General features: G+C 32.5%; 1 protein-coding gene across 1 annotated transcript in view; it reads right to left on the bottom strand.

Moving 5' to 3' along the window:
• Positions 1–18,966, bottom strand: part of LOC132739976 (integrator complex subunit 1-like) — a 38,241-nt gene that overhangs the window by 12,014 nt on the left and 7,261 nt on the right. Inside the window, exons 7-26 of the mRNA XM_060727830.1 lie at positions 18,404–18,512; positions 17,752–17,938; positions 16,848–16,993; positions 15,543–15,684; positions 14,940–15,122; positions 12,965–13,073; positions 12,138–12,258; positions 11,532–11,606; positions 10,169–10,282; positions 9,673–9,718; positions 8,583–8,707; positions 7,585–7,714; positions 6,816–6,989; positions 6,123–6,272; positions 5,585–5,756; positions 3,179–3,337; positions 2,508–2,765; positions 1,804–1,919; positions 890–952; positions 68–121 (exon numbers count right to left, since the gene is read on the bottom strand). Coding sequence (XP_060583813.1) covers positions 68–121; positions 890–952; positions 1,804–1,919; positions 2,508–2,765; positions 3,179–3,337; positions 5,585–5,756; positions 6,123–6,272; positions 6,816–6,989; positions 7,585–7,714; positions 8,583–8,707; positions 9,673–9,718; positions 10,169–10,282; positions 11,532–11,606; positions 12,138–12,258; positions 12,965–13,073; positions 14,940–15,122; positions 15,543–15,684; positions 16,848–16,993; positions 17,752–17,938; positions 18,404–18,512 — 2,633 coding nt within the window. The remainder of the gene's footprint in view (positions 1–67; positions 122–889; positions 953–1,803; positions 1,920–2,507; positions 2,766–3,178; positions 3,338–5,584; positions 5,757–6,122; positions 6,273–6,815; positions 6,990–7,584; positions 7,715–8,582; positions 8,708–9,672; positions 9,719–10,168; positions 10,283–11,531; positions 11,607–12,137; positions 12,259–12,964; positions 13,074–14,939; positions 15,123–15,542; positions 15,685–16,847; positions 16,994–17,751; positions 17,939–18,403; positions 18,513–18,966) is intronic.

The raw sequence follows: 18,966 nt of genomic DNA, 5'->3' as shown, positions 1-18,966 counted from the left end.
ATACTTTTAAATTGAAATTACACAAATGTAATTAATTTATGTGCTACAATTTGACAGATTTACCAACCTCGTTAAAGCCTTTTATAACATCAAGAGCTCCAGACGACCTTTTGTTCACAGACTGAAAAACATATAATTCTACATTGTATCAAATCTCAGTTTCTATAAAAATTGAGAGAAAGAAAAAGATGTTTTTACATGATCAGTAGATTATGTTTCACCAAATGACATAAGTACTTGTATATTTCTAGCAAATAATCATTCCAAATGACTAAACTGTAATAACTTAAGTGGGCTGGCAAATATAAGACACATGTATTCAAATAAGTTTTCATGATAATAAACAAGAGCACCATATGCAGTATGTCTGCATCAAAATTTGTTCAATATATATAGATACATTTATGCTTCAAACCAAAATATATAGAATTTATACAGAAATTCATGCTGGGACTTTACAAAATATCATTTTAGCGTGATTTGAGTACGTGGTTTTATATTATCTATATTTTTGTCATCAATTTGCCTGAGTATCCCTTAAAAGCCATCTGTTAAAAAAGAAATCTAAGTTAAAAAGGGTCATAACTAAAAAAATTGCTTTCAGAATTACGCCTCTTGTCTAAAAACTGCACCTGCCATGTTCTATGTTTATTACTTTTAAAATGTTTGCATATACTTTTAAAAGGCTACATTAAAGTTCTTGCAAGTTGACAATGACACCTCTGCAGCAATCATAAAAGCTTAATTTTTCCTTTGAAACAGACAAAAAGTTTCCCATTCTCTTTTTAAGCTTTAACGGTATAACAGGGATTATTCATAGTAAACTGACAAATATCTTTTTTAATTGTTTGGTTTTGGTCCAAAATTCTTCAAAAATAACAAACTTTACCATTATAAGAGATCTAAAATGAGTTTCTGTGTCAGGACTTCTTCTGCCAGATGGATCAAATGCCTGAAAAAATAAATAAATATAAGTATTTCTTGCTTAATTGTATCACTTTATTTCACATTTTGACTGAAACTAATGACATTAAGAAATCAATTTATGTCCAAGTTGGATTAAAATATCACTACACAGTGCATGAAATAACCAGATTCCTATGTAGTAATAATTTTGGCAAATACATTTAATACATTTCAGCATCACCAATCACACAGTTCATATTTTGGCATTGAACGAGTGAAATATTACTGGTGAAACTGTGATCAGAAACTCTATTTTACTATGAAAGTTCATACAACAAAGAGAAGACAAATTTACATCAATGTTAAGCTTCAACTTTTCAAGTGGTTCCAGAGAAAGTGCTGTCAAAAAAGGAGGAAAGCAAACAACAAACTAAAAACAATCAGTTATGGTACAGCATCCATTGATACATGAAGGCCTGAAAATGACAAAGTGAGCTGAATTTTCTGAAAATGACAAAGTGAGCTAAATTTTCTGAGAATGACGAAGTGAGCTGAATTTCCTGAAAATGACAAAGTGAGCTAAATTTTCTGAGAATGACGAAGTGAGCTGAATTTCCTGAGAATGATGAAGTGAGCTGAATGTTCTGAGAATGACGAAGTGAGCTGAATTTTCTGAGAATAACGAAGTGAGCTGAATTTTTCTGAGAATAACGAAGTGAGCTAAACTTTCTGAGAATGACGAAGTGAGCTGAATTTTCTGAGAATGACGAAGTGAGCTGAATTTTCTGACAATGACAAAGTGAGCTGAATTTTCTGAATCTTATAAGGAAATTTGAGGTATTTTCTCCAATCTTATTAAAACAAATCACCACAAACATATTTTGGAGGAACATTTACCTGCAGAAGCATGTTGACAACATGAGAGGCTGGAATGGTTTCCATGACAACATCAGTATGACCTTGACTTTTCCACATACTGTCGTCTGCTGACTGTGTCTTCATTTGTTCATCATCTACAATAATAATTATTATATAAATAATAATAATAATAATAATGATAATGTGTTGTATTACTTCCCCAATACTAAACAAAAACCGAAATGTTTATATTTGCTAATAAATATCTAACTGTTGTAAACTATAAACATGTATTCTGCATCACTTATCAATACTTACACTAGTTGGGGCTAGTTGGTTATGTTGGTCTTGGATGAATATTGCAACATTTTTTTTGTGAATATAATCATATGAGCCGCTTCACAACAAAACCAACATAATGGGTTTGCGACCAGCATGGATCCAGACCAGCCTGTGCATCCGCGTAGTCTGATCAGGATCCATGCTGTTCGCTATCAGTTTCTCCACTTGTAATAGAGTTGGTAAGCGAACAGCATGGATCCTGATCAGACTGCATGGATGCGCAGGCTGGTCTTGATCCATGCTTGTTGCAAACCCACTATGTTGGTTTTGTCGTGACGCGGCTCAATTATAAACTTTTTAAAGTTAAAAGACCGCACAAATATGTCAGTATGCTACAAAATGTTGTTCAAATCGAGTGGTGTCATTAAGAGCGAGTAAAAATGTATAACTACATTTATTACCATCATTAATTTCCAGTTTTTTCCCATCAGTCAGCATACTGTAGAACTTGTCACCACCTGTAGCTCCTCGTTTATGCTGCACTTCTACCAGCTGTGCCATGTAGGTCTTGTCTAGCACTTGTACGGACTGTTCCAAGCTGACACTGTCTACAGTAGCCGCATGGTCAAGACATAGTAACAGTTTACTCATACTGTGTACAGGAATACCAAATGTTTGTACAAACAACAGTAACTGACTAGGCTGCAAATCTTGGAGAGCTGAAAAAACAAAACAAATTCATATGTACGTATGTTTTCTAGGCTTAATGAGGGTCCATCTGCCCTTTCAGGCACTGAGATTTCGGACCCCACAAAAAACTCAGAGTTAAGGTCTTTCTAAATATAAGATTCTCATTGCCAAGAACAAAACAATACTATGAACAATACTATTTCAAGCTGTAAACATCAATAATTCTATAAAGATGATAAATTACTATGACAAACATAATGACTATGTAGAAAAGGCCCTCTTACTAAATTAAAAATTTGGTTATTTTTCACTTGATTTTCAGTACAAAATAACTGCATCCCAAAATAAATCAGGTCTTGTCCATTGTATAAATTTGTACGGATAATCAATATAGACATATCATGTATATAACACAATATAACTATATAAAATCATACTTTACCTGCATCTATAAGGGGTTCAACATTAGACCGAATCATTCTAAACTTTAAGCAATCTGGGAGCAGCAGGGCTTCCTCAGACTTGTCCAGTACGTATGCTGAGGGGGGTTTGCCTTTCTCTGGAAACCAGGTTTCCAAAAGCTCCTTGTATAAGTCTTCACCTGAATATATTTATCGAATACTTTTATAACAAATGAAAATGAAATTCATGATTTGTGCATAATTATAAACATTGTCCTTAAGGGAGCTTTACTGGGGTCAAAAGCCTCAATAGATAAAAATTTGATTTTTGATACATGAAGTGAAGCACTTAAAATGGATAAACTCTGCAAAGGATAATACAAAATATATTGAAAAATCTAGTTAGTGCAGTTATTAGCCCTATTTGATTGAAAAGTGTTGCAACGCTTTTAGTCATTTTGAACAATACAAATTATTATTCTGAAAAAAAAAAAAAACGGAGTGAGGGAATATTCTGGAAAATTTGCAACTAAGTTATTGGCTCAGACCTACATCAAATGGTACACAAATTCTTCAAGAGACTATCCATCCCATCATGTCAAAAAAATCTCAGTGAAGTCCCTTTAAATTATTCAAGATTTTAGATCCCAAAAAAAAGTGCACATACAAAAAATTACTGTAAATATCTATCAAAAAAGAGAGAAGAGAAGTGCAACATATTTTAACATTCTTTGTCAACTTACTATGCAGCTAGACCATATATAGTAGATATATCATCAGCATGTGACAATCAATATATGCATGTGGCAGTTTCCCCATTCTCCACTGTAGCATATTATATCCCAAACATTCGACTGAAAACAGGCAGTAAAATCATCTTATTAAACATAAGCTGTTGGGTTGGGATTAAAGTCAAGTAATCTGTTTTAGTTAAAAAATATGCCTGATTTTCATAAACACTGTTTTTCCCTTTTATAAATTATGTTTTGCAAAGCAGGGCGGGGAAGTCAGAGACCATTGAAAAAAGAACTCCTTTTAGAAAAATAATGATTATACAAATTTTTTCTTTCTGCTAAATAAAAAATAAAATAAAATCCAAAAAAATAAATAAAGTTAAAGAAAAAAAAACAAGTAGTTATTCTTTTATGCAAAATTTGAAATATGATGCAATTTAAAAGGAAAAAAAATACCCCCTACTCTTATAAATTTTGAAAAAAAGGGAAAAAAAATTAAAATTTTTCAAACATTTTTTCATATAAAAACCTTTAAAAATCCGTGGTTTAAACCCCCAAAAAGATGAGCAAATGTTGATGAAAGGGAAACACTATCACTTAAAACCACCCCTAAAGAAAATTTGGAAAAAAAAGGTTTTTAAAAAAAATTTTCTTACCGATAAATTTCAGCAAAGGGGCCCTTTTTTTAGAGTATTTCAATCTGTGTAAGTTCCCAATGATCCAATTTGATGTCGTGATTTGCCTTCCTTTGGGTGGGATTAATTTTTAATTTGTTTTCTCCTCTATAAGTGGTAACCCTGTTCATTTAAATAATATTTTTTTTTTAAATTTTAAATTAAATTTAAAAATAAATATTTTGTTTTTTACAGCAAAAAAAAATAAACAAATTTGAAAAAAAAAAAAAGACAGAAAATTTAAAACCCCATCAATTTTTGTAGTCCAAGTATCCCCTTTTTTTTTGGTTAGCTTTCAAGCCTAATTACAAAAAAAAATTAATACAATCAATTTACTTTAAATTCAAAAATTCGAGGGTAGCTCTCCCTTTTTTGTTTGTTATCTTGTATGTTTTAAAAGAAAATGATGTAAGCCTCACAAACCCGGGTCTGCTTTAATTTATCGCCCGTAAAAATACCAAATGTTAAATTATTTTTGGTAATGGATATAAACTATTAATTTTAAAAGATTGTGCAAATTTATTTATTGAAAAACCTTTCTTTTCAAATTTTCAGTTATACAAAATTTTACCCATCAAAAAACATCACTATATCGTATATTTTTGTTTCATAGTTTCCCCTTTCCTGCTTGTTCACCCTTTTCTGCTAAAAAATTTAAAATTTACTTGCGATTTTTATTTGGTGAAACCATTAAAACCCTTAAAAAATTTTTTAAAAAGTAAGCCAAATAGCAAAAGGTGAAAAATCGCCGACGGCAAGACTGTTTCTATTGTCTGCAGGCACGTGTAGTTCACTACTAAACTGAACTATAACAAAAAAAAGTGTCATCGCGGGGAAAAAGTTTTTTTTTACTGAAATGACGTCTTATAAAAGGTTTTTTATATAAAATGCACAAAATGAAACAGTCAACCTTGGTATGGGATGTGACTCCTGCCCCCCAGGGCCCGATAAATTTCTGCATGGATAAAACTAACAGAAGCACCAGTCTGATATGCAAGAAGTTATTTCAGGATGATAATTATAATCAATGCTAAATAACATCTCACCTGTCTAAGAGCAGCACATGTTTTAGCTTTCACTTGAGGGAACATGGGTAGAGCGGGAAAGTTGACCAGTAACCAGTTATGTTGATGATGTTCATCAATCTCCATGGCAACAGGACCTTCCTCTGTGGGACTCAACTGTGACCTTGAGATGATCATAGACATTCCCTGAAATACATTCATTTACATGTATTACTAAAAGTTCACTCCAATTAAAACATATTCTACAACATCCACAAGCTCAAGTGTGGTAAATTCCTAACATGTAAAGGATTGCTTAGAGTATGCCATTAATAATCAGACATAAAAAGTGATGAAAATATACCACTTCAATGATCTGTACTAAAAAGTAAGAGAAAATTAAATATATTTAAAGAAAAGCAAATTAAAATATTTTTCGCAAAAACAGCCTTAACTTAAAAGAAACAATATCTGAATCCTTGCATTATAATATCTATTACAACCCAATTTTACAGACTAATTCTTGTATTCAAATACATTGTACTAGTTGACAAAATTTCCTGTTTTCAATACCTTTGTAGCAAGTGCCCTGTTAGCAGCTTGAGTGGACGCGAGTCTCTTCAGGAAATAATCTATGACCTCATGTGTTGTACTGCTGTCTGCGTTTGTATCATGTACAAGTGTCTGCAGACGTGACAGTAACTGCTGCTGCTTCTTCATTTTCTATATAAAAATATAGGTACATAAAATCAGTAATTTTCTGTGTGTGTGGGGGGAAGGGGTGGACCTCATTTATTCTCATCCATAAAAGAGGTAGGTATAGTTGGAGAAACCATCCTTTACTGACTGCATTTTTTTTTTTTTTTTGGTTGGTTGTTAGGGTTTTATGTCGCACTTTCAAAGCAAAGGTCATCTGGTGACTTTCCAGCTTTACTGGTGTAGGAAGACCTCAGGTGCACAATGTGCTTTATTTCAGGCACAAACAGGCATCTGAGAACCACTGACGTTCCATAAGCTAGCTGGATAGCTTTCTCGCATGAAAAAGTCCAAAGTTCCTGGCTGGATTCAAACCCCCAATGGTTTGAAGTCAACAACCTTACTCACTCGGCCATGGACACCCCTCTAACTGACATAAACATCATTTTGCATGAACATTTTTGAAACATCACATCATATCACTCAAAGAAAATTGTATAATAAATTATACCCTTATAAATGGTGCTTGTTCCTTTTTTTGTCTATTCATGGTAAAATACAGTTAAATACCTGTTTTCTCTTGTGTTTCTCAAACTTGACCGATTCATCATCTTGACCATCTTTAACAACATCTTGAGTCTCATGCAGGAGAAACTCGCACAAACATTGCACAGGTAAAACATCCAGAGACCCTTCTGATGACTCTACTAGCTCAGCAAGCCATGGCATAGACTGACTGGTGCCCTGATTTAATAATAAAATAAATTTCTTGAATAGTGAAATAAACAGACAATTGTAAATGCTAAGCAGAATAAGTCTGCAGCATACAGAATAAAGACAGGAAGAGTACTATAACATGGCTTATCAAAAAATATCACATGCCGCTTTTGCGACTTCGTAAAAACTGTACTATTGCACGACTGTGCATACATGTTGATGTGATGTCATTTGGATTATATAAACATAGCGTAAAGACATGCTGAATGTTAGCATTACAGTATAAGTGCGTCTGTGAAAAGTGATTATTTTTAACGTTAACAGTTCTTATTTTGGACATGTGATAAACTGAATATTATATTTGTGTAGCTTCATTTCTAAATTTATTTAACTTGTTGAATAAAATAATAATATGACTGCCAGAGGCTCGCATAATATAATTATTCAATAAATTCAGTACTGAACCGACACTCATTCAAAAACCTCTATTTATTAACTATTACTTTTTCATTACATTGAAATATGGACATTCAGTGTTAAAGAAGATGTCAGCCTATCAGTAAAGCTGTTTATTCTCAATGCAGGACCTTTGTTGAAGCTTATTTCAAACAATTTCTATTACTTGTCTTTGAATGATATCTAGGAGAAAATCTGGGTTTCGACTTCTACATAACATCTGTCCAATCTTCAGAGAGTCATTTATACTTCTTAACTGGTCCATTATCTGCTGGGGAGGTTTTCGTGCCGGTCCACTGCAGAAAGAATTTTTTTGTTTAAATCTTTTTTGTGATTGTATTTCATTTAATGAAAACTGGTTGTGAAAATGATACAGCTATATTAGTACGGTATCTTGACTATACTGCTAGAATAGAAATAACTTAGTCTGCCCGTCAATGTAATCTGCCTAGTGGTGGTTGTGGTGTTGGTAGCTTTCACTTCAGATCACCGCAGTAAGCCACACTGATTTACCATAGCAGCATTCTGCCAACACATAGTTCCTGGGCAGGTTGTCAAGAAGTTTACCAGTTCTAGCTGCCTTCACTTTTCCAAGGCACTGATAACTTCTGTACATGCCTGAGCAGCAGTACAGTGTGAATGACCATTGAAAGGATTTCATGATCAATCACAACAAAAGTGACCTGCACCATCCGGGAAATGAACCCAGGTCACCTGATTCACATTCCAACAATCGACCTATTGAGCTAACCAGATGTCTTAAATCTGTCTTGACATGTACTTTATGTTGCTTCTAGTACTGTGATATTGAAAACTATGAACTAGTGCGACACTGTAATGGAGCGGTGCAAATATTGAGACATTCGCTTAAATCATTTGTTTGTACTTTAATTTTTACACAAAAATCCAAGAAAAAATCTTCTCTCTTAGAAATGGCCAATGAGTTTTATGACCAAAACTTTTTTCAATACAATATGCATTTGTGAAAACACTAATGTAGAATTTTAAGCACTATAATTTTTTTCATTTACATTTGTATTTATTTTCAATACAATATGGATCCATTTCAGACATCAATTTAAAAATCCAACAGCTTATATGGCATCAACTCATAAATTACAGGTTGGTTATATGTAACAACAAAACAAAAGTGTAAGAACTTACGTAGGATCCATTGAAGTAAGCTGTGCTATAAGAAGACTATTGGCTTCAGTTATTGTAACTTTAGTTGTAGAGGCCGCCAGATAACCTTCAAACTCTAAAATTTCTTGCTTCTCTTTTTGTGCCACCTAATAGTAAATGATAAAACCAGATCAATGTAATGACAAGCGCATCACATGATTTTATTTTTATTCTACAGTATTTGACTGAAGATGATTTTTTACTGAAATGGTCTTAAAGCAGCTGACCTCCAGAAGATAGCAGAAAAACTGCCGTATTGCTAATTTTTCAAAATCCCCCCTCAAAAACATTATATAGTTTGAAAGATAATGACATGACACTTAAAATGTTCATATTTAACATTATTGCTCTGAAAAACAAATGGTTCGGCTTTTCCATCACGGGGAATACCTTCTTTTTTTATACCACGGATTCTTTCATCCTGGTTTTTTTCTATAATCACAGTGATGGTACAGGACAATATCGCGACCTGTGCTCCGGAACACACGGATCCAGATTTTATCACACATATAGGGTACCAATAATGCTTTTGTTTTTATATTTGTAGTAATTAATGGCCCTAAACATTATAATGATTAATTATTTCATATATATGATACCAATTTACGATTTTAACCTTTAGCTGAAAATGTGGTATAGGGGGCCTACTCATGACGAAAAAATTGATAAACGATCCGCGGGCATACCGGATACCGGGGTTTTTTGACCAGTTGTGAAGTGACCCGTTAATGAATTTCCTCCTTTTATTTGGGTTCATTAGTAATATATTATGGAAATAAAAAACATTTTATTTAAAGCTTTTGCAACATTCTTTCTTAATTAGGGGCAGTGTAGGATTAAAAAAAACCCAACTGTCAATTTTTTGTTTACTTTTTATTTTTATTTTTTATCTTTCCTCTAGAGGTGTGGCTTTTTAATTTGTATAAATTGGTTTTTCTAAACTTAGGTACACTTAGAACATTGAGCTCATTACAAAAAACAACATCAAAAGGGCAAATACCGTTTTTTTTCTTTGAATTCTTCAAAAACGAATCATCTACAGCTGTTGGTTGGGGCTTTATTTTTTTCTCACCCTCTCTTTATAACTTTTAAATTTGGGGTAATTCTCCCTATGTAAACTGCAAATAAAATAGTCAAGTTTTAATCAAATATATAAATATAGCTGACTGTCAATTATTAATGCTTATTTAATCACTGACTGTATTCAAATTGTTTTATGCTGATGATGCAAATACAAACTAGAAATGTGTCCATAGGATATAGATGCCCCAACATTTCATTATTTTGCCAGTCTACAGACAGACAATGTGACTGCTAGACAGACAGGCAACAACACCTCCTAAGTAGTTGGGGCATAAACAGCATTAACAGAACACAATGTCTATGCATTTTTTTCCAGTAAGCATTATAGTGCTAGATGTATTTAATTTTCTTTATCAGTTATGTCACAATGTTCATTATTATATAATGATATTTCATTTATAATGTTTTATATACTGAAGCTATCTATCTTTCAATACTGAAATATTATCATTAAAGTGGACTTTCTTAATACATAATTAAACAACCTGGTAACGAGGTAAAACTTACCAAAATATGTTGGATTATATGCAGATATGATTAAAAGGATAGTCCAGGCTTTCCAGTACAGGTTAGATATTGCCAGCTGTGGTGGTGTGTACCTGAAATATACATAATATCTATTTAATATGTCTATAAGATTTTTATAAGGACAAAGTCAGTCATATTAACAGCCTTTTGTTAACTTGGTGTTCCTGGATTTTGAATTAAGGCTAGCTTGACTTTATACAAATATGTACCAACATTTGTCAGGTCATACCTAGGGTTGAACACCTAAACAAAGTTGGTAGACCAAACCCACTTTTAAATTTATTTATCACATAAACCGCGGCACAGGAGTGTAATAAAGCCATTTAATGAAAACGATATTACACTAGTGTAATAACACTTTGACGTGACGTCATTTGCGCTAAAGAGAAACAAAGCGTTAAAGCGCGCTAATGCGTTACACTATAAAAGCGTCATTGAAAAATTACTCATTTTAACAGTTTACTGTTCTTATTTTATTTATGTGATAAAAAGAATATTATATTCGTGTAGATTCAATACTAAATTTATTGAACTCGTTGAATAAAACAATATTATGCTCGCCAGAGGCTCGCATAATATGATTTTATTCAACTCGTTCAATAAATTTAGTATCTAACTACACTCATTCAATATCCTCTATTTAATCTGGCAGGAAAATCATAAATTAGATTTATTTACCTGCAAAAATTCTGAAAAAAAAACCATCGACAAGCTGTAATAGAAACCTGTTTCTTCATTAGAAAATATATAAGAATTTCTTTAACATCAATAAAAAAAAAAATGGCCAGGAAAAAATAATCTTTTTTAGAGTATATTTAAATGTTAACACATCGCAACCTTCAAAGCATTGCTGCCAGAACAACACTTCAAGACCATCATCCAGCTTCTCATCATTACTGATTACATCAAAACTTCATTATTTAGAATCTTTCAGGAATAAATTTGTATTCTATATTATGTTCAGAAACTTTTAAATAAGAATTTACCCGGCGGGTAGTCAGTTTTCCGAGTTGAGCAAAACAATTAGAAAAGCTAAAAAACATTCAACTCTCTACCGGAACCTACCTTGAGGTTAAAGAGGTTCTTGTCGGGTTTTCAAAAAATTCTCGGCATTTGGGAGTGGGAATTTTCTGTAGCCCAATAAAAACACTCTTAAAATCTTAAAGGACGGCTTTTTCCAAATTTTATCATGGCACTAAAAAAATAAATGTTGTGTAAAAAACTTTTAATTCTGAAACCTACTAAGTGATAATAATTCTGGTTTATAAAAAATTTCTTGAATTTTTTTCAAAATTAATACGCCTAAACTTTCAAACATACCTTCTGTCTGCCTCTGCTGGCCAGTTATCTTTGGAATATTGATCACCACTTTCCATAAATAACATCTTTCTCATACTAAAATACAAACAAAAATACAATCTTCATCGTTAAAAATTATGATAATATAAATAAAATAGATCTATTATTTTTCTATTTTTTTTTGTTTTTGAAAAGTCGTTTTTTGCATTCCATTATTCAGTTCTAGCCATTTTATAACAATATTTCAGTTTGATATCTACACCTAAAACATTTTTCACAAAAAATTGATTCACTTGGTACTTTTATATGAAAATTTTCTTCCATGAAAATCAAAATATTTAAACCGAGCAACAAACAGTAAGGAGTTTTACCCAGATATATGTATACCCAATACTTGGGGTGCATCCATGACTAAAGGACACTAATGGTCAATCTGTAGCATGAGAAAAAAATGTCTAGGTTCCAATTGAGAGTATGGACGCAAAGCTGCAACTAAAAGGAATTGCTGCAAGGTCACAATTAGGACTAAACAATTAGTCCATGCTGTCTCTAGAAAAGGTAAGTTGCCAAGTTGAAAAGTGATGCAAAAAGGAATAATGCAATAAAATGGAATAATCATATAATTACCAGAACACATATTCTTGCTGTTTAGGTTCAAAGAATTTAGGAACAACTGTATGTAGCCACCATATAGCATCCCTCTGTATGACCGCAACAAGGCTCTGATAACTGTAGATAACTTCCACATCTAAAATAAATACAATTCTCATTTTATTTTGCTGATTTTTTTAGTTGTTTTACCAAAAAAAAATTCAGTAATATCCTTGTTCAATTTATATACTGGACCTGACCTACTTCAAATTGTTACTTGTTAATTTCAATCATTTCAATACAAAATTGGAAACAGCTCATAATAAACATTTAAGCCAGACTGCTTTCAATGCAAGCAGACCTAGATTTTTAGTAGCGGTATTGCCAAGTCATATATGTGGGTGGTGTTCAACCTTGCCGATAGAAAACAGGGAGTGAAATTAAGCAGAAGTGATTTAAGACTTCATAGTCAAATTTAAACATTTAGTCTTATATTGTACGAGTGCATGATTTGCTCTTGGCCAACAAAACTAACTCAGTCACATGTATTTAGTACAAATAATGGACTAAAAATATCCATTATTTTTCTGTTAATTGATAAATAAGATTTCCACAGTAAACAACATGCAATAAATGGAAAGGGATATAATACATGTACAAGGTTTACATATGTCTTCCATCTTCTTAAAAAATGTGCTTCAGCCAACAATTTATTCAAAGCAATTATGAACCTTTAAAATTTTAGTCTATTACAAATCTGTCTTCCATTAATACCACTACATTATGAACTATGACCTTTACTAATTCATGCAAGAAAACACATACAAATGATCAAATTAAGATTACAGTATCTCATGACCTACCTTTTTTATCTCCTCTGTTAAGAGCAGTAACGGCCTCTCTTACAGCCGGTGTGATAGCTTGAAGAACACACATACAGACCAAGTCTGTCACTGCCAGGATATATCTCTCCTACAAACAACAATAAAGTTTTAACTATTTGCTTATGTTGTTTGTATCTTAATCACTCAACATGCTATTTTCCTATTAATCCAGTTAAAACAATGTTTTTATCTACAGATTTCAGATCTGGTACTTTGCTTTCTTTGTACTTCACATATTTTTTTATATTTTTTGTATGTACTGTCACCATCATTTGCTCAAAACAATGTTAAGCATAATGCTATATTAGTAAAACATTAAATTGAAACACCAGTATAGCTTTTTCAAATGGTATTTTATGTGGGGAAGTTTGCAGTTACTTGTTGGAAAATAAGTAAACTACTGGTAAAGTCATGGAAAATTTGTTAGGAAACTGCCTCTGGAACAAAACTTGCCAAGTTTCAATGTTTTTGTCAACTATTTATATAAAAAATATATGTAAAAAAAAAAATTTGTTTTATACCAAAGCCAAACTTAAAACTAGAAATGTGTCATCATGCCACGGATGCCCCCGCATGCAGCCAAAATTTCAGATGTTACAATATTTAGTTTCAAAACAATTTGTATGCAACAATTAATTTTTTTCATTGTAAGTTCAAAGCCCTTAAAACTATTCAATGTTAACACAAACCATTTTTATACAATGTTAAAGGCACTGAAATTATTCAGTCTTAACCTTTTGTAAATCGCATATTGCATATTTGTAGCCAAAATAATGGCCACATACATTTCCACCAAAGTATGAGAGCTGAAACTGAAAATTCAAAATTTTTCCACCATTCAAGAAAGATAAGTTTGTCCAAAATCATTGAACCGCGACCAAATTCAAACTTTAACTGCTTAGTTAAATTAAGTTGAATGTGTACAACCATTGGGGAGATAATGAACGGAAACTTAAAAATTTCTGATTTTTTTTCAAAGTTCAAGAGGTATAACTCTGTCAACTATCATCAAACCATGACCAAATTCGTAATTGACCAATGCATTCTTATGACATATCCATATCTTTAATTTGAGTTGAATATGTTGGGGAGATAATGAATGGGAACTGAAAATTTCCTTTTTTTCAAAGTTAAAGGGGCATAACTCTGCAAAAAATCATTTAACCATGACAAAATTAAAACTTGACCTGTGCATTTCTTTGACGTATCCATATGTCAAATTTAAGTTGAATGTGTAATACCCTAGAGGAGATAATGAATGGAAACTGAAAATTAAATATTATTTTCAAAGTGAAAGGGACATAACTCTGCCAAAAATCATTGAACCATGACCAAATTCGAACTTGGCCTGCACATTCCATTGACATATCTATATATTAAATTTGAGTTGAATGTGCAATACTGTTGGGGAGATAATGAACAGAAACTGAAAATTTCATATTATTTTCAAAGTAAAAGGGGCATAACTCTGCCAAAAATCATCGAACCATGACCAAAATCAAACTTGACCTGTATTTTCTCATGACATATCCATATGTCAAGTTTGAGTTGAATGTGAAGTACTGTTGGGGAGATAATAAACTGAAACTGAAAATTTTGTATTATTTTCAAAGTAAAAGGGGCATAACTCTGCCAAAAATCATCGAACCATGACCAAAATCGAACTTGACCTGTATTTTCTCATGACATATCCATATGTCAAGTTTGAGTTGAATGTGTTCTACCGTTGGGGAGATAATGAACGGAAACTGAAAATTTCATATTATTTTCTAATAATAAGGGGCATAACTCTGTCAAATTTGAGTTGAATGTGTGCAACCGTTATTAAGATAATGAACGAAACTAATGATGACGGAATGACAGAATGACGGAAGGACGGAACAGGGTAACACTATATGCCCCGGCTATTATATGGCGGGGGCATAAAAATCAGATTAATTACAACAACAAGAACCTTGAAAGCTGGTTCCATGTCTGTGAACTTGGATTCAGTTCGTTCCTGCATCAAAGCCAGGCAGAATGATGAAAAGTTTATCTCGTATCTCAGTGAACGTACAATCTCACGGAACAGTGCCCTTAGTGCTCGTAAATAATCATCCTTGTTTGTTAACAAGTCCTGGAATATCTCCGCTAAAATCTAAAATATATCAAATATTTGTATCTTAAAAAAAGCTATTGTAAATATTAACTTGCATATGCCATTAGTATAGAACCATGACTGCCTGCATATCTGTACAGCCTGGCTAATGTCAGTATTTTCATATTGAAATGAACAAACATTCCTTTACTATAGTCTCTTGAATTATTCAGAAAACCCATCATTTTAACACAAAGTAACCTTATTTATCTAATGTATTGTTTATCTTTTCAAATCAAGAGCATAAAGTTTGTGTGTTACTAACAGCTAGTGTGTAATCACACATAATGGTCTCCCCACATTGAATCAATAACTTTAGTAAAGTTAAAACATATAGAGGAAATAGCTACATGTAGCTGCACTCTGTCTACCTTTCACATCAAAAAGAAGAATGATAAAATTAATGTATTCTATAAATACCTTGGCAGCATTTTCTGGGTTTGTAGTGAAAACAACACCAATTAAGGCCATATTGTTAGGGTTTCTTGTGGTAGACAGCTCGTTGTAGATTGTATGAGTGAGAACCATTCTCATGTTGTCTGTATGCTGACCTAACAACTCTCTGCAACATATACAACCAAATAGAATTAGATAATATACACAAGAACTTCTTTGACAACTGTTAAGTTTTGAATTGAGCAAAGATCGACATGAATTTTACAGCACTCAATGCAATGAAACTCTGTCAGCTTTCAACATCCTATAAGACATTATTATCTCTCAAGACAAAAATTTCAGTTCAAGTAGTGGTTTATGAGTGGTTTACCTGAAAGGCTGATACATTACAAGAAGCGGTTTATGAGTGTTTTATGTGATATAATTCAACTAGTAGTTAAAGAGTGGTTAACCTAATACAATGCAAGTAGTATTTGAGTGGTTTACCTGCTAAAATTCAAGAAGTGGTTCTGGAGTGGTTTACCTGATACAATTCAAATAGTAGTTTATGAGTGGTTTACCTGAAAACAATTCAAGTACTGGTTTACCTGATACACTTAACCTTTTCCCTCAAATAGACGTGTTTTGACGGCTTTTTGCCCACCCTCCCCCCATTCGAGGCATCAAACAGTAAAAAAATGCCCTATTTGGCCCAAAACACTGTTTTTTGTTTGAGAAATGTTTTTTAAAAAAGTGACCACTTTTTCGGCGCCACCCCCCATCCAAATGTTACATTAGGGGGTTGCCAGAAGGATGTGCCCCCTTCTCTTTGGGGGGTTTGAAGGGGGGCATAGTCCCCCTCATCACCAAGAAAATTTTGGACATGTGACAGGCAAAAAATGGCCTCAGGTCGATCTTAGGGTAACTAGAAACTGACACTGAAAAGCCTTTTACTCTATCTGAATTCATTGAGAAGTTGCAGCACTTTGAAATCAGTTTTGATGGAAAAAAACCAATGCAAAATAGTGTTTTTTGGCAATTTTGAGACGTCCCCCCCCCATTGCCATGGTAACGGGAAATTTAAGATTGAGCATGCTGTTACAGAGGCTATGGTCTAATCAACATTTGTGCCAAGTTTCATCAGTATTGAAGCATTTTTCATAGTTTCATAGCAGTTGGAACTTGTTACAGGAGGCTTTTCAATGAAAACGGCCATTTTTAGTAATATGCTCATGGGGTAAAAGGTTAAAGTAGTAGTTTATGAGTGGTTTACCTGACACAATTCAAGTAATATTGGTTTATGAGTGGTTTACCGGACACAATTTTAGAAGTGGTTCATGAGTGGTTTACCTGATACAATTCAAGTAGTGGTTTATGAGTGGTTTAGTTTTCATTCTCATCTTAATCAACATGGCTATAACCTCCATGTCCCCAGCATCATGTTGAACACAGTTCATACAGACAGACATTAGCAGCTCCTGTGAGGCTCTTGCAAGCTGAAATATTATGTATATATCTTGATTCTTTTTTTAAACAATGTAAATCTTGATTCTTTTTTTAAACAATGTAAATCATTTTGTATTTTTTAAACAATTTAAAAGCAACTAAATTATGAAGTAACAACAAAGAACAAGACTTGTTTGACCATACCTGTTTATAGTAAGTTTGATAAATACTATTTTGACTAGGGGTGTCACATTTATCTGTTTAAACAGGTACAGTTGGTTTTTAGCTGAAAACCGGTTTGAAAATTCAATAACCGATAACCGAGATTATTTTTTGATAAAAAGGCGAAAAAGTTTTAAATTGATTCTAAATAATACCTTAGTGTTATATAACAAGATGAGACAATTTGTTTGTAATTAGTTTTACCCAACAATGTTTTTTTCCCTATCTGATCCAGTACGGTACAACGCTAACAGAAAAAGTTACTATATATATCGGATATGTATTATAATCATTTTGAGTACAACAAAATAAGAACAAAATGTCATATTTTGTCATAAAGAAACAAAGTTAATGTTAAAAATTTAAGGATTTTATTAAAACGGTTGTTTAAAAATGTTTAACACAGTTATTATGTAGCTGTTTAAACGGATACCATTTTTTATAATCATGACACCCTTAATTTTGACAATACAATGTCTTAAGTCAGATGCAAATTAGATGAGCTGAGATTTTTCAGTAACAAACACATTATCAAGGTTATATGATAACTTGAACAATCACATAGCTAAAACAGTCATAAACATACTTTAGGATTTTGAAGCCACAGTTCCAATTTCTGTCCAGCGATCTGACGTACTTCACCGTACCCGCAGGTGGCCGTCATTAGTTTAATAAGACTTTTAGATGATGCATCCATCAACTGCCTCTTCACTAACTGATCATGTATAATCTCCAACACTAACGTCTCTATATTGTCTACCTGGTATGGATATCTGAAAAATATATTATATTTTCCTTCATTTAATGAAAAATAAAATAACATGAATTTGGAAAAATAGGGCATGATGAAAATTGTACATCAAATAAGAAGGGAAAGACAGGCAAATGGTTACAGTGTCTGCATCTCAAACCAGAAACTGTTGGTCCGAGCTTAACTAAAGGGATCACCATTAGGTTTCCTCACATGGCGAAAGCACTGGTTAGTCCAGAATAAGTCCAAATAAGCTTCCTTATAAATCAAGCTATGAATATGGTCATACTTTTAGCACATAAAATACACTTTTTGAATACTGATAAAAGGTGATAACATTAAGTTATACTAATTAATACCAATCAAAATACTGCTGGAAGATTTTATGTGAATTAAGCAATTGTATCATTTAATATCACAAAATCAAATTTATCTGAGAAAATGATTATTAAATGAATAGTATAATATATAAATGAATAGTATCTACCGAGGATATACAGTGACATTCTGTAGTTCTGGTGTAGAACTTGAAGATTTATCAGAGTCCACCTCCATCTTTATTTCCTCATCTTCTCCTATACTCACCACTGGACTTGCTGTAACATATAAACCCAGTGTACAAATATTGACACTCAGCTTGTTAACTCAGATATTTCAAACATGTAATTTTTCACTATAAAGCTGTCCATGTTTACTATAAGGATTTTCCCTAGCTGAATCATTGAGTTTTGAAGTTAGATTCATTTTCTTGCTCTACGCATCATATTTTTTTAACAAAAAATAAAATTTTCATCCATTTTAGTGAGCCATCATATTACATATCCAAGCAATATACTGAAATCTTGATATTGTTTTCAAATTTTGTTGGTCATATAAACTGCATTTAAGAATGAGGAATACTTATTAAAAATTACTATACAATGCAACCAAACTGATGTTGCGATTAAAGAGAATACATAGAGAAAAGATATTGTACACTTGAAGAACATGTAGATGTATAGTCAGTGATAAAAGGAGTTTAAGTTGTAAATTTCAAATAATTATTGTCTA

Source organism: Ruditapes philippinarum, unplaced genomic scaffold (genome assembly GCF_026571515.1).
Source record: "Ruditapes philippinarum isolate M1 unplaced genomic scaffold, ASM2657151v2 ctg8806_1_1_1_1, whole genome shotgun sequence".
Taxonomy (NCBI): domain Eukaryota; kingdom Metazoa; phylum Mollusca; class Bivalvia; order Venerida; family Veneridae; genus Ruditapes; species Ruditapes philippinarum.
Note: the sequence above shows the minus strand (reverse complement) of the source record. Positions and strands in the feature narration are given on the sequence as shown.